Source organism: Pleurodeles waltl, chromosome 9 (genome assembly GCF_031143425.1).
Source record: "Pleurodeles waltl isolate 20211129_DDA chromosome 9, aPleWal1.hap1.20221129, whole genome shotgun sequence".
NCBI classification, from domain to species: domain Eukaryota; kingdom Metazoa; phylum Chordata; class Amphibia; order Caudata; family Salamandridae; genus Pleurodeles; species Pleurodeles waltl.
In genome coordinates this window covers 459627221-459642189 of record NC_090448.1, presented here as the reverse complement: position 1 = coordinate 459642189, position 14969 = coordinate 459627221, and the positions used below count along the sequence as shown (strand labels likewise).

Below are 14969 nucleotides of genomic sequence, written 5' to 3'. Positions count from 1 at the left end.
GAAGCCTGGCCGCAGAATTCTGAACAACTTGAAGTTTGTGTAGTACTTCTTTATTTGCACCCAGATAGAGCACGTTTCCGTAGTCCAGTCTAGAAGTAACCAGCGCTTGGACCACGGTTCTTTGAGCAGCCACAGGAAGCAACCAAAGTATTTTACGAAGCCACTTTAGGATAGCAAAGCAGGTAGAAGCTACTTTGGTCACCTGCTGTTTCATAGTCAATTGGTCATCAATAATGATGCCCAGGTTACATGCAGAAAGAGAGGGGATTGGGGGGGCACCCATCTCAGAGGGCCAGTGTTGGGGGCCCCAGAGTGATTTTTTGTTTTCAAAAATAAGGAGTTCTGTCTTTCCTCCATTAATTTTGAGTTTATTAAAATGCATCCAGTTGGCTATCTTAGATAATCCTATTTGCAAAGAGGGAGAGTTAGAGGTTTCTTTGGAAGAAAGTGAAAAAATAAGTTGAGTATCATCAGCATAAGAATAGATAGTTAGACCAGCTTGTTCTGCTATGCTTGCCAAAGGACTGACATATATATTAAAGAGTAGTGGACTAAGAATGGAGCCCTGAGGGACTCCATAAGGGGATGCGTGAATCAGAGAGGAAGCTGTGTGAGAGAAAACCTGAAAAGTCCTATTGGATAGAAAGCTGGACAGCCACAAGAGGGCTTTGCCGCCAATACCCTTGATGTTAAGAGTTTTTAAAAGAGAAGAGTGAGATACAGTATCGAAGGCTGCGCTTAAATCCAATAGGATAAGAGCTACTGTTTCTCCTTTATCAATTTGTTGACGGATATTTTCAGTCACACCCAGTAGAGTCGCCTCAGTTGAATAGCCGGCACGAAAACCAGATTGAGAAGGATGGAGGATATTACTGGTTTCTACAAACTGGGTCAATTGAAAATTAACATGTTTTTCCAGGATTTTGGAAAAAAGGGGAAGGAGAGAAATTGGGCGAAAATTAGAGAAAATTTCCGGATCAGAGTTAGTTTTCTAAAGCCTCAAGAGTTTAGAAGGTATAAAATGCTGTGGCACAGCTCTTGTTCACATTATGTCACTTTCATCATATTTCTCTGGCATTGCACTTGCCCCCATTCTATTTGTTGCTGGTGGGGCAAAGGATTTATTAGCAGGCAGGCTGTGTTAAGGACTGCACCTTCTCTGAAAATGGACCCCTGCTCTTGAACAATACTTTTTCACACAGTCAATCGAGACCTACCTTTTGCTTCATGTTTCAACATCAGCTGGCCTCACCGCAGTACTCTTTGACTCATAAAGTGCCAGGCAATCAATGTGGGATTTCTCTCCTGGAGGTAAAAAGATAATCTAAGATTCAGGTACACTTTTAAAATAATCCTTTGCCCACTGGAATGCTCCCTATTGCTTTACCTTTACTTCAGTAACGTCAACTAAAATCTACTGTTCATGCGAATGTTGCACTCCATGAATAGCATAAGTGATGACTGCCTGTTTAATCAGAACTATAAAACAGAGCACAAGTAGCTTCTTTCCTTTCTCCAGTAAGGCTGTGATCTGATAGGCTGCAGAGCAGTTTGCTTAAAGCAGTGTTACATGGTACATTGTTTCCTACTAGTTTGTTTCTGGTGATCTTCTTCTCATGATTATGGCCTGTGCATGCTAACTTTGGTTTGGGGTTTAAGATTTTGAGACTAAGGAAAATGTACACTTTAAAATTGAAAGATACTTGAGAATAAAGTGTCGCTAAAGTAAACTTTGGTGTGTCCTTCTCCTGACGTGAACGACAAAATATTAAACTAACTGCATTACTGTTATTGGTTATTGTACCACTTTTTGCCCTTTTAGGTTTTCTTCTTTTCCACACTTTTAAGCTGATAAGTATGACATTTGTTTACCCCGTAACTCAAGATCCTGTAAAATAATCTTCCAATTGTTTACTTTCTTACATCATTCTGCAATCATGGAGAGGCTCAATCATCTCCCCAATTTTCAAAGGAGGCTTCACCAACGACCCAGCAAACTACCGACTGATTGCACTTTTAGATGTCAAGTCCAAAATCTTTTCAGGGATCCTCTTGGAGGAACTTGAAACCTGGGCTGCTGATAACCTGATCCCGTTTAACCAAACCGGGTTCTCTAAACGGGTAGGTACAACTGCTAATCTTATGGCTGTATCGCTGTTATTCGATCAATGTCAGCGTGCCAAGAAGTCCCTCTTCTGCAAAGACTATAAAGCAGCCTTTGATCGTGTTGACAGAGGGAAATTATGGTCTAAGCTTGTACAATGGGGCATCCCGGCCCACACGTTAAAAGCAATAGCCCTTCTCTACACAAATTCTTAGGTGAGGGTCAAATTAATTGATGGGACCCACCTCTCCAGAGAAATTCCTACCTCTTAGGGTCTGCAGCAGGGATGTGTGCTCACACCTCTTCTTTTTAATCTCTTTTTGGCCGATCTACCGACACGACTGGATAAGGTGAACTTGCACTTACCAAGATTGGGGAAAACTGCTATGGCATTCTTGATGTATGCTGACGATCTTATTCTCTTCAGCCATACCAGATTAGGACTCCAGAGGCTACTCAATACAACAGCTGACTTTTCAGAAGAAGTGATCTTCTCATTAACTTGGAGAAATCAAAAATCATGTCCTTCAGGACGACCGCGCGGCCGTGGCACCAGTGGTACCTGGGCAACAGCAAAATTGAATCATTGGGTGAATACAAATACCTAGGTGTTTTCCTTGATTGCAACGGGTCCTTCAAGCCCCACCTGGATAGCCTCAGCCGGAAATCCATCTCTCTTACTTTTGCATTTAAGCACTTTTAAAACGCCACTGGTGCTTCAACATACCACCCGCTACTAAGGGTCATTCAAGCCAAACTAATTCTAACAATTACATACAGCAGCGAAGCCTTGAGGGGTAGACGAGGGGAACACTTGGACAAAATGATCGTGAAGCTCTTCAAGGGGCTGTTCAGTTTACCAAATCGTGCTTCACCGGCCCAGATCCGTCTTCAATTTCGCTTGGTCAGACAGTCTCTAGCAAGAAAGGGGGCATTTATTAACTTATGCTACAAACTTGAGACAGCAAGACAAGGCAGGCTAAGCTCCCTCATCTGGGCTGAAATCTCTGTGCAACCCAAATTCCCTTTTTGTCTTTATTTTGAGTCCTCTCTGGCGGCATTGGGCCTGGTAGACCAACTACCCCAATTTAGCTCATACCAGCTCGTCAAGCATGTGACGAAAGAAAGAGTCAAGTTCCTCTCACAGCTAATGGACAAAGAAGTTTTATCGAAACAAAGCCACACTTGGCTTCATAGGCTTATCCCTCAGTCTTACCAGGGAGCAGCAGTCAACCCACAGATTAAAGCAGCCTTCATGAGATACCAAATGGGCTATCTTCCAACGTACGTCAATCTCCCCAGGTGGACACAAAGCAACATGACAGGCCCCTGCTTGCTCTGCGGGCTGGCTCCGGAAACACTGATCCATCAGATATGCCTCTGCAAAAGTACTATGACGAACCGCAAAAGGCATAGGTGCAGGTGGCGATTTTGGCTGGATTCAAAGGGGACGATGTGCAGCTCAGCTGCAGGCCGGTGAAATTTCTGGACAAATTAGGGAGTCAGCTCCCAGAGAGCTAGAGCTTAGGGCACGTGCGCACAATCAATTAGCAAGCAAACCTGTAATATTTCACAATTAAGCTTGCGTATTTTATCTTAAAATCGGCCCTTAGTATTTTATTATCTTATTATTTGTGTATTGGTTGTGTAATGGTTTTAATTAACCGAACACTGTTAAGATAAACTGAAACTACTTTCTTGTGTCTTTTTTAGCAACAATATTTTCTGTTCATTGTAGGACATTTTCCTAGTATAATGTTTATTTTTCCTTCTAAGGCACTCTAGTACTCCAAGAGCTTGCAGCCCTGTACACAACTAAAAAAATAAAATAAATAAGGTTATATAACATTGATGTTGTCAGTATTGTGAAGTTATTCCCTGTTGTTTATTTGATGTAATCATTCAGAAATCAGAATTGTGCAGTATGTGCAGGTTTGTAAACCTGTCAAATTAACACATTAAAATGATTCCAGCAAACATTATCTTCATCTGTGTTGTCAAATGTGATGCAGTAGTTATTCTCCAGTTGTGTAGTAGATATTGTTTATATCACAATTTTGCTTAATGATGTTTTTCATTAGTGTTTTGTAGTATCCATTGCTCCTGTGCACCCCTTACCCCAGGAACCCTGAGTGTGATCCTTTCTGTTGGGTGCTATCCCATACTGGTTTTCTCGATGCCTTCAACTTGCCATAGCATTTATGTTACAAACTAAAAGTGCAATTGGTGTAGGGGTGGGGTTGAGCAGGTTTATCATCAATTAAAACCTGAACAGGGTTTCAAGCCAGATAATCTTGTGGACTGCTTCACGGCCTTCGGACATGCCCTTTGTTGGTACAGTTTGTATTATGGCAATACCTGATGGGGACCGACTTTTCCACTCCACATGCATTTCCAATGTCTGTTCTTGCTTCAGACACTGATGCACTACTGGACCTCTTCTAGGACTTTCTTCTATTTTCCAAAACCTGCTTCCTTGCTGCCTGAGTCCCTGTTTGGTAACCGATTCCAGGGTTGATTGCATCTAAAAACCTGACAGAAAATTAACTTTGTCACTCTCTAAGGACCTAGCACTTGCAGTGGAAATCTGTAGGAGATGGTGGGCTGTACACAGACTTGGAAGTGTTATCCATCTGCTACTGATAAATATTGCTCGGTTGCTCTTGCTATATGTCAGAAGCAAATTAAATATGTCTGTGTTGCTTGTTGTTTGCCTGACATTTAGCAGGCGTGTCAGAGTGCCTCAAAATTACATTTTTTTTGGAGGTTCGATTTCAAGAGTGGTTGCTGTTTTCTCATATCTACCACAACTCTAAGACTATGTCGATATCGCTGCAGACCTTTACATCCTCTTTAGTACCCAGTGTACCAGGAGAGCCATCTTAGAATCCATAACTGTGAACTCTGCACACATGCAGTATTTTTATCACGTTTTACTCTTTTGTTTCCTTTTTGATGTCTCCGCATGTTAACGTTTTGCATATCATTCATTGCACGGCACAGCCATCACAGACAAGTTATTTGAAACTGCACTGCTGTGTTTGCCTTGTTGTCTTGATAATTACTCTGCTTTTAGTAATGCAATAATATTCTTTGAAGAATTAGTCCACAAGCACCAATCGTCTTTTTTTTATTTTAGGAAAAAAAAGACTTTGTATTAGCAAGATTAAAAGCAAAAGGCTTGGACGAAAGAGACGAAGAAGGTAAATGATTCTGTGTAATTGTCTCCTTTGCATTGTGGGAGTTGGCTCAATGGCTAATATGCACTGCTATTACTCTGAGCACCTCTAGATCCTCAGATAAGAGCAGATGAAGTGAATTGCAAATACACTGTTTTCATGTTTGTAGAAGACCTGCAGTAACATCAGTGAACGATGTGGTCAACAAGCAGACTGCTAGTCTCCTTTACACCAGTATTTTCAAGCAATCAGATGGGTGTCCTTTTTTGCACTACTCTGCCAATCTATACTGTGGGTATTCTGATTGACGTTAATCATTTGATTGTATTTCTAGAATTAAACTGTTTATGTGCTAAACCCTGGGAATTTACAGGAGCCTGGTGGCCTTGCTGGTGACTCTGCATTCTGTGGTGGTCATTGGGGTCCAAAATGCCTACTGAAAATTGACTATAACAGGGGATGTGTTTAGACCATATTTTGTATAACCCAAATATTTGACATTTGTCTAAAACTGGTTTTCTCTTAAAAAAAACAACTGACTGGAATGTTCATAGATGGCATCATTCTCTGTTATTCAAAACCCATAGGCCTTCAGCGATAACTATCATCTCTTAGGTCTTAAACTAATAATTGTATTTTGAAATCAACATATCAGAAATGTAGCTGCCAGTGTTCTAAAAAAGAAATACCTCGCATTGTGGTTCATAGTAGAAAAATGTGTGCGTCGATTTGTATATCAGCATTGGAGATTTGTTTCACCTCTTCCCCCCTGATCCAGCAGAAAGGGTGAACTTAGTTGCATTAAGGTTGATGGAATTTAATCCAGTATACTAGAATGAGGGGCATTATTTAATCTACATTTTATTCTGGCCTACGAAGTTAAAATAGTGGTCATCATTTTGCACATACTGTCATTTGGACATGATTGGCACAGGAGCTTGCTTTGCACATGTCCACAGAATTTGTATCACACAGAATTCTCCCCTGCCAAAACTATGGTTGAAAAATCTGTTTTTTGATTCCGCTCTGCATGTTCCAGAAAGGCAAGAAGATGGTGCCTTTAGCGCAGCAAACATTTTATTGATGTCATTTGTAGGAAATAAAACAGATGCTTTTTTATAGAGCACTTTTGTCCTATTTTCCACCCAAAGAAAGTTGCTATATTTTGCCTATTTTTTTCAATCCCTTCCAAGGGAATCCACAAACTCTGCGTACCTCTAAAATCCCCTGGGTGTTTGGGGAAAAAAGGACACAAATTTGGCATGAATACCTAATGTGAAAAAAAGTTAATGTTTAAGCATGAACCTACCCAAAAATAATCAAAAAAGGGCTCAGCATTCTAGGGGGAAAAAGCTTAGCAGCCAAGGGGGTTAAAGATGGGCGTTCTATCATTTAAAATAAGTTTACGTCTCTTCTACTCTACTGAGCAAAATAATAACCACTTTTAAACTATGGTAAACGATGTAAATCGCTCTGCAACAACAAGTAATAATAAACAGCAGGAACGGCTCGGCATCCTGTTACTCATTACAAGCTTATAATGTCCTAGATCAAAGTTGTTACTAACCACACTTAGGCTGCTACATGTATCAGTTTTGTTTTAGTTTATTTACAGTTCATCAGACCATTAATGTAGTCCAGCTTCATGGATGATGGGGTACAATTACACAAGTTTACTGTATAAGTAAAGTTACAAAAAAGCACATGCCCAGCTCTGCACAAAATGGTTGTATAACTGCCTCATTTACACCGTCACAAATCTAAGCACAACACACTGCACCCAAACCAGTGCGTGGCCTCCCACTAACAGGCAAACTGTTGCAAGAAGTAGATCACAAAACTGTTACAAAGCAGCAGTCAAAAACGTTTTGTCTCTACAATCAAACAATAAACAAATATAATTACTTTTTTGTTTTTGTTAATGAGCCAGCCCTGCCACACTTCAACCACACAGGCCATGTGGCTGGCCGTTGTGACAGTTACCACTGATTGTCAGGACAGCCGACAGGCTGCGTAGCTGGCAGGGACCACCTCGCTAATTGAAAACCCTTCAAAAGAGGAGCACATGAAGAGCAAGAAACCTGAGGAAGGCCAATATAAGAACAGGTCCTATACCCTGATTCCTGATATCAGAACGAGGGCAGTCATGGTAAGGGCTGGCAAGGGTGCAACTAGTGCTCAGGCGGCTCAGCTGTAGCAGTTACAGAGCTTTAACCAGCATTGGTAATTATGTTCCAAGATGATTGTCACATTCAGCACAGGTATGAATGTGACAGCAATCTTCATGTTGTGATACCATATTCAACACCATTCTGCCACTTCTGCCAACCAGACTCATTAACTGTGATCCTGGAGACTGACTAGTTTGTCAATCATTGCTGGAAAAGTAAAAATGCACAAAAATCCTTACGTCATCACTTATATTCTCTGGTCTCAATGGCTTTGGTGTGGGCAGATCCAAAAATATGAAGATCACACCAAACTTTCAGTGGTTGAAGAGGGAGGGCCAAATGGCAATTGAAGATGGAAGGAGGCTGACCCAAGGCCCCTTTTTAGGTATTTGTGACTTGAACTATAGCCTACAGTTAAAGCTATTTTTATGTGCATTTGAAAATCTACTGATACAGTGTGTATCGTATCGAAATACTTTATTCGCCTGTGTTCCAGCCATAAAAGTCACTAACAGAAATATTTTAAAAAGGAGACCAAGTATGAAAATTACAATAATAAAATTAATTCAAAACACACCTTCTAAAAATATCAAAACACACAGAGCATTCAAACGACAGATCTGACACATGATAATGGGTGCGCTGTAGAGAAAACCAAAAAGTTAAAAGACGATCCTCAATATCTAGATCTTAATTTCATAGCACTCAATAAAAATTTAAAACAGCATGGATAACCCTTTGGTTACCCAGCTGAAGCAAAAAAGCAAACACAGCAGCATGAGACTCAGTTCCTAATATGCGTAGAACAGGGCATATAAAACTGCCTTCTCTGAGAAGCATAGAAAGTGCATAACATCCCAAAGTTCAACTTGCTTTGTTCTGCCGGCAACTGATAATGGTAGCAGAAAACCAAGTGCCTTTAAGAAGAAAAGCCGGTAAAAAGTGTATTATCCTTAATTGAAACCGTATCAGTAAAAAATTATGGGGGTTGTTTTGGTGGATTTCACCTCCAGCAGGCTGGCGGTGAAATCCCTGGTATTAGGCCGCGGTCGCACCGCCGGGACCGGCGGTTTCCCACCACTTTAGTCCCGGCTGGAGTAATCCTCCAGGGCAGTGCTGCTTGCAGCGCTGCCTAGGGGATTATGAGTCCCCCTCCCGCCAGCCTTTTTATGGCAGTTTGCACCGCCATGAAAAGGCTGGCGGAAAAGGCTGTGTGCATAGCAGACAGTGAAAAGCGCGACGGGTGCAACTGCACCCGTCGCACGGCCGCAACACCGCCGGCTCCATTTGGAGCCAGCTTCTATGGCTTTGGTAGCATTGGCAGCCGCCCGGCAGTCAGACCTTGGCGGGCGGCTGGTCGTAATGACCCCCTATGTTTCCCATTAACAATAAATTTCAAATAAAATGCTGGGTGCAATAAAAAGTTATGGGGACAATTAACAGGCGAATCCTCTGTCCGAACTGAACAGACACTACCGCTACACTGTTTAGAAAGGTCTTTAATCTGTCTGAAAGAGATACAGGCTAAACATTCTAGGTCATCATACAAAAACGGAGACCCCAGCCTTTCACATGTTGTCTTAATATATTTTTACCAGGGAATATCTTGATACTTATCGAGGGCCATGCAATCCCTAATTATAGAATGGCAGAGCTATGCCTCAGGGTTTGTCCAGATCTTATGCCATAGCATCAAAGGCTGCAGCACAAAATAATCTCCCAAAAAAGTAAGCTCAACTTCTTTGTGGCAAAAGGCAGCAGGAGTGGACTGGGGAACCGCCAACAACCTTCTCAAAAGCTTATTTTCAGATATCTGGAGAATTCTGCTAGCCCCAAACTCCCACCCCATAGGTAGCCACCGGGACGCATTTACTCTTAAAAATGCAAATGATTTCACTTGTTGGCTTATGACCCAACCACTTAGAAAATCTAAAAACAGCATCTATCCTATTTTGAAAATGCATTGCTCTCACATTAAGAAGGAACTTCCAATTAACATCTGAATCAAAAGGAATCCCCAGATAGGTAAAATGGGATGCATTCCCAATTTTCTCATTATTAAGTACAAATTTCTTGGTCTTTGTAGATTTAGGGCCACGTTTCATCACATAAGATTTACAGTGGTTAACCATGAGGGCTAAAGAATCCATAAAATCGTTAAAAGCATCTAAAAGTCATTGGAGTGAGTTAGCTGTTGGGGCAATAAGAACAGCATCATCCCCATAAAGCAGAACAGGGATTTCTCTTGAACCCATTTTTGGGATGTCTGTTCCCTGCCTAATAAAGTGATCCCCCAAAGAGTTAATATAAATTAAAAATAAAAAGAGCCAAAACACAGCCCTGCCTAACCCCCATTACAGAGGGGAACTCATCCGTAAGATCCCCTCCCAAACTATAGCTGACTCTAGCTGTTGGCTGCTCCTGAAGCTTACTAAGAAGAGAGACAACAGAATTATAAATTCCCAGATTTAACATAATAGTCCATAGCTTGGCACGGTCAACCATGTCGAAGGCATGTGTAAGGTCCATAAATGCTAGGTGGATGGAGCCTTTCTTGGCCATAGTATACTTTTGTATAATCAGAGAAAGGTTAAGGGACTGCTCCACTGTCCCCAGACCGGAACGGAAGCCAAACTGTAGATCCGAAAGCCCCTGTGTTTCCACAGCCCAAGCTTCCAGTTTGGACAGCACCACACTGCCCAATAAATTTATTGTGCTGTCCAAAAGAGAAATAGGACAATAGCACTGAGGAGAGCTTTTGTCACCTTTTTTTAAATATAGGCACAGCATTTAATATGGGGGCCTAATAATGTACTTCTAAAAACTCGTACTAATAAGGCAACCCAGAAATCCTTAAAGGATTTAAAAACATCCACAGGGACTGTATTGGGGCCGGGGGCCTTACCTGAGAGGCTATTCTCAATTGCTAAAGTGATATTAAAGCTGTAATTGTGCAACAGAATGCCTGACTGTTGGCTGGGTCACAAGGGATCACCTTATCAGAGGCCAAGGGGAAAAGCTGCTCCTTGGGGCCAAATAAGTAAAAAAATAATAATAATAATAAGCCACCCAGTCTTTACTACTAATAACGCAATCCATCTTCGGGAAGGCTACTGCCATAGGATTATATGAATTCTCAACTCACTCGCTAGTCTTAGCTTCTCCCAGGCTTTTGCCCTTAACTCTTCCTTCCCCTTACAAATAGCCTCTTTATAGTATTTCCTTGCCTGGGCTATTTCCGCCTGAACCCGCAGGTGCTTTTTTAAGGCGGGTTTAAAGAGTTTATGAGCTCTGGAACAGGACCTATCGAATGGTTCGCCCCTTCCCTTCTGAGCTCCCTTAGTCAACTTACCAGCCATATAACTAGTTAACCTTGTAAAAGCCTCAATACCCTCAGGGGGCAAGAATCTTCGCAGAGAATACTATAAATATCTAATTGGTTATACTGTAGGAAATCTCAATGAAAAGCTATCTTTTCTACCCTTTCTCACTTAATACTAAGGCCTTTGTTAGCACTATAATCCAATTGTGGGTGTACAATGTTAAACGACACCCTTGTTACCAAGAGCTTAAGTTCCAAGGTAAGTGGATTATGGTCGCTCAAGCATGAGGGCTCAACTTCATGAGGGCCAATTAGCAACAATGAAGACACGGAGACTAAAATATGATCAATAGAGGAATTCGATCTTGGTCCCATAAAGGTGGGGATTTTTACAGAGCTTGGGCACAAATGATCCAGAAGTAACATCAAATTGTTTGAATACATTACCCTGTTCATCACCATATCATGTATGTTTGAAATAAATAAGAGCACAATTGAATTCATCACATATGCCACAGATTTGGGTATCTCCCAAGACACACACATCAAAATTAAAATCCCCCAATCCAAACCATTAGCTCTTCCTTTGGAAGGCCATTCAAGATTTTTTGCAGTGATCCTTCTAACCTATCCACAACAGACATCTCCGCACGGTCAAAAATATTATGATAAAAATTCACCAATAGTAAATCAAAAGGCCTCTTTAATGTAATAAACAGCACCTGATAGTGTGGGGGAAATGGCCATGACAGAGACATTATATTTTGCCATAGAGACAGATAAGAAAGTCACCAAACCCCCATTAGCCCTTCCTGAGGGAGCAGGTGTGGCAGGTACGTGGGAGGAAGTAAAGTCATTAACATAAGTGGCATCCACCATCCAAGTCTCTTGACAGCAGATAATATAATATTGCTATATAAAACCTAACCAATCTGGAGATTTCAGATTAGAGCATAGACACGATGACCAGAGAACCTACGACTCCGACAGGTCACTAGGAGAAAGCAAAGCAGAACAACACCCACTTTCCCTTGTCTCACAGCTCCCGTGGGGCAGTCAATCATTTTGTCCCAACGGATATGGTTTAATACCTTCCTTCCTATAGGATTGAAGACCAAGTGAATACAAAAGAGCCTGAACAACACTAGGATTTCTAAAATTAATAATCACACAGTCTCTCTCAATCTTTTTCGGCGTTGGACCAATCCAAGTGACCCTCCTTGTGAAGACAATTTTTCTGGATAGACAAGGCCAGTGCACATGTAAGCCCAGCCAATGCAGTACTTTGTTCCTCAGTGTGGCATGTTGCTCTGGTGTCCTTTGATTAACTCTGGGCATGTTAGCCAGTACAGTTATGTATGGTGTACATTCAGGTGGAATATGTGGGTAGGGGTGAGCGATCGCGTCACTAGACCTCTCATTGGCAAGACCCTGCCCCTTCCACATTTCTTCTACTCTGAGCCCAAAAACCTCTTAGATGGCAAAGGGCTTCTCATCCGGCTATTTAATGAAGAGCCTGTGACAGAAGCCAGGTGTGCCCTAGTCGAAGGGATCCTTGCCGTGAGAGAGTCAGTAGAACTTGCATTTTGTACAGAATTGACCCACTGAGCCACTTGTTGGACACATTCTAGCGGGGGACAGTGAAGTATAGATGGAATAGACCCTGCCTCCCCCCTTACGTCGACCGGGTCCATAATGCGTGGGCACAGGGAGAGTGCTGCGATATACTTCTCCTCACATACACATTTCTTTGTATCCAGGGGAATGGGTTTCTTCAGAGCTCCCTCATTAGCATCTAGATGATCCAAACTCGCGCTTAACCTAGAGTCTAGGGCAATTAAAACAACATCTACAAGAGTATCTAAAACAACACCCTGCAGTTGCAGGCCCTGACCCAACGAGGCACTCTCACTCCCAACCTGCGGGAAACACACCCTGGCCCGTTTTGATTTGGTTGCATCCTCCTTCCTCTTTCTTTTCCCCCCCCAATGGTTCAGCCAGGGGAGTAACCACCACCACTTCTAGTTCAAGAGGAAGGATGGCTGTACGTGAGGACACAGGGCAGGAGTTGTGCTCCATGTTAACCATATCCAAGCTTGTTACCTCCTGCAAAAAATATAATTAATTAAAAGGGTCGCTACCAGGGCCATCCGATGACCCCGGTGGAGTTTTATGATGAGACTCTGAAGCAGATAACGAAGATGAAGAGAGGCGGCGTTCAGCCAAAGCAATCTCCTTATGAATGATGCCCACTGCACCAGTTAAAAAAGTATCCATGGTTGTGGGGGCAGGGCCTGGGGTGGAAGCTGAAGGTCACGCTCATACCTTACGCTTACCCATCCCAGAAAAGTAAAAGAGGACAAACGAAATCACCATTCATAAACAAGGAGGAGGGATTATCAGGTACCAGGAGCCCAGATCCTTACAACGTATTTTCACCCAGGACCAAGAGAGTGGGCCCAGCCCAGACTCGTTCGGGTGCAGACAGGCGCAGACGGGCACGCTCTTGATCCAGTCTTCACCTGGGTGCGTCCCGTGCCGCGTTTTGGCACGTCTGAATTAAACCTCCTCCAGGCACTCAAAACGATCAGGCCTCTGCTGCGAATATTGACAGGGGTTGGAGTCCCTCTCCACCCCGATGGAAATAGCGTGTTTACAGTGTGTATTATTCACTTATTTGGGTTTTTTGCAGCGTTTAAATAATCTACAGAGGGCTCCTTATAGACAAGCTTAATTCCAAGTGTATTTCTAAAGTGCATGTTGAACCTAAAGAGCGCATTGGTGCTGAATAACATGTGTTTCTTGTTACCCATCTCAATGTTATTTATCTTATCGTACTCAGAAGGATGAGTGGGCCGGCATAGATTTGAACCTGTGCCCCTGAGGTCAAACACAGTTTCCTGTACTAGAAGAAATAATCCACTAAGCAATGAAACCTTCAAACGGTACACCTCAGGTATCAGATCCAGCAAAATGTATTTCTCTTGTCTAGTGTTCAGGAACATTTCTTGAAGAACTTTGTGGGAGGAGGTACATTTCTGGAAACATTATTTGAGGTACATGACAGGACAAAATGACACTGGATGTAGAAGACCGCAAGGTATTGGTGGAGGCAATGCCTTAGCCACACTAAATCAGAGAGAGTTAATGCACCATGAGCACCACTGTGGTGCTGCCCTAAGCTTAGGACATAGCAAGAACTGCTGACACAAAGACATGGATCGTTGATAACATTTTGTATCTGTTTTATGATTTAACCAATTACCCTTGGGTGAACGGATTAAGAGACTGAAGGGGGTCATCTGATAATAGGAAGGCCACATTTTGATTGTGGTACCTTACCTCTTTAGAGAAATATAATACTCCTTCCATTGAAATGCACAAATGTTAGCCTTCGACACAAAGAATAAATTACTTTTTAGTTAGCCTAGGATCATCCTAGAAAGCAGGATATGAACTTGTATTTTAGAGCCGTTACGATTACCTTTCTGATATTTTAAATTATGATTACATTCACTAAGCTTTGTAAAATGACAAAGTGATAGCCTAGTTCACCCTACATTGTGATGTGCAAAGTGTGTATGGTTTATTGTTCAGTTAAACCAACTACATAGATAAAAAGAGGTCTGGAATGTATAGGAAGCTAATCAGACAATCAAAAGATCCACTAGGCAGCAGGATAAGGTCAGATCCAGGGCCTTTTGAACCTGGATGATTAGTGACACCCACCGTTGTCAATCTTTGTTCGCCTGCAGACAGTTAATACCCAACAAGGTAGCAAATAGATAAAATAATAAGGGTACCCTACCATCACCTTTCTGAGGGTCATAATAGGAAAAATAGATTGTGCTCAAGTGTCCTTTTCAGGAAGAAAGATGATATCATGGGAAAACTTAAGTTGAGTTGTAAGAGTGATGAATTTGAAGTAAGGGAGTTTGCTATGTTTGTGAGCGGCAAGAGGAATAAAACATGCTGATGGGATGAGGATAAACAATCATCATGGAAAATATGTTTAATGCAAACTTTGATTTATGATGTCTCTCGGTTAAGGTTGTTCATATTTCCTTTGCAATTAAATGACATTTATGTGGTATGACTCATTGTTTTCTCAAAGTGGTGTGTATTTTCTGTCGTGACCTGGACATCATGCTCATGAACTGTTTTGTTGAGATGTCCTCCAGTTTACGAAGTGT

The 14969-nt window shown here is 42.0% G+C and overlaps 1 protein-coding gene across 3 annotated transcripts in view; it reads left to right on the top strand.

Annotated features, from left to right (window-relative positions):
• The window catches only part of COA8 (cytochrome c oxidase assembly factor 8), a 76005-nt gene that overhangs the window by 48857 nt on the left and 12179 nt on the right, over nucleotides 1–14969 (top strand). For all 3 annotated transcript variants that reach the window (XM_069207279.1, XM_069207278.1, XM_069207280.1), the window contains exon 3: nucleotides 5244–5307. In XM_069207279.1, the coding sequence (XP_069063380.1) occupies nucleotides 5244–5307 (64 nt within the window). The remainder of the gene's footprint in view (nucleotides 1–5243; nucleotides 5308–14969) is intronic.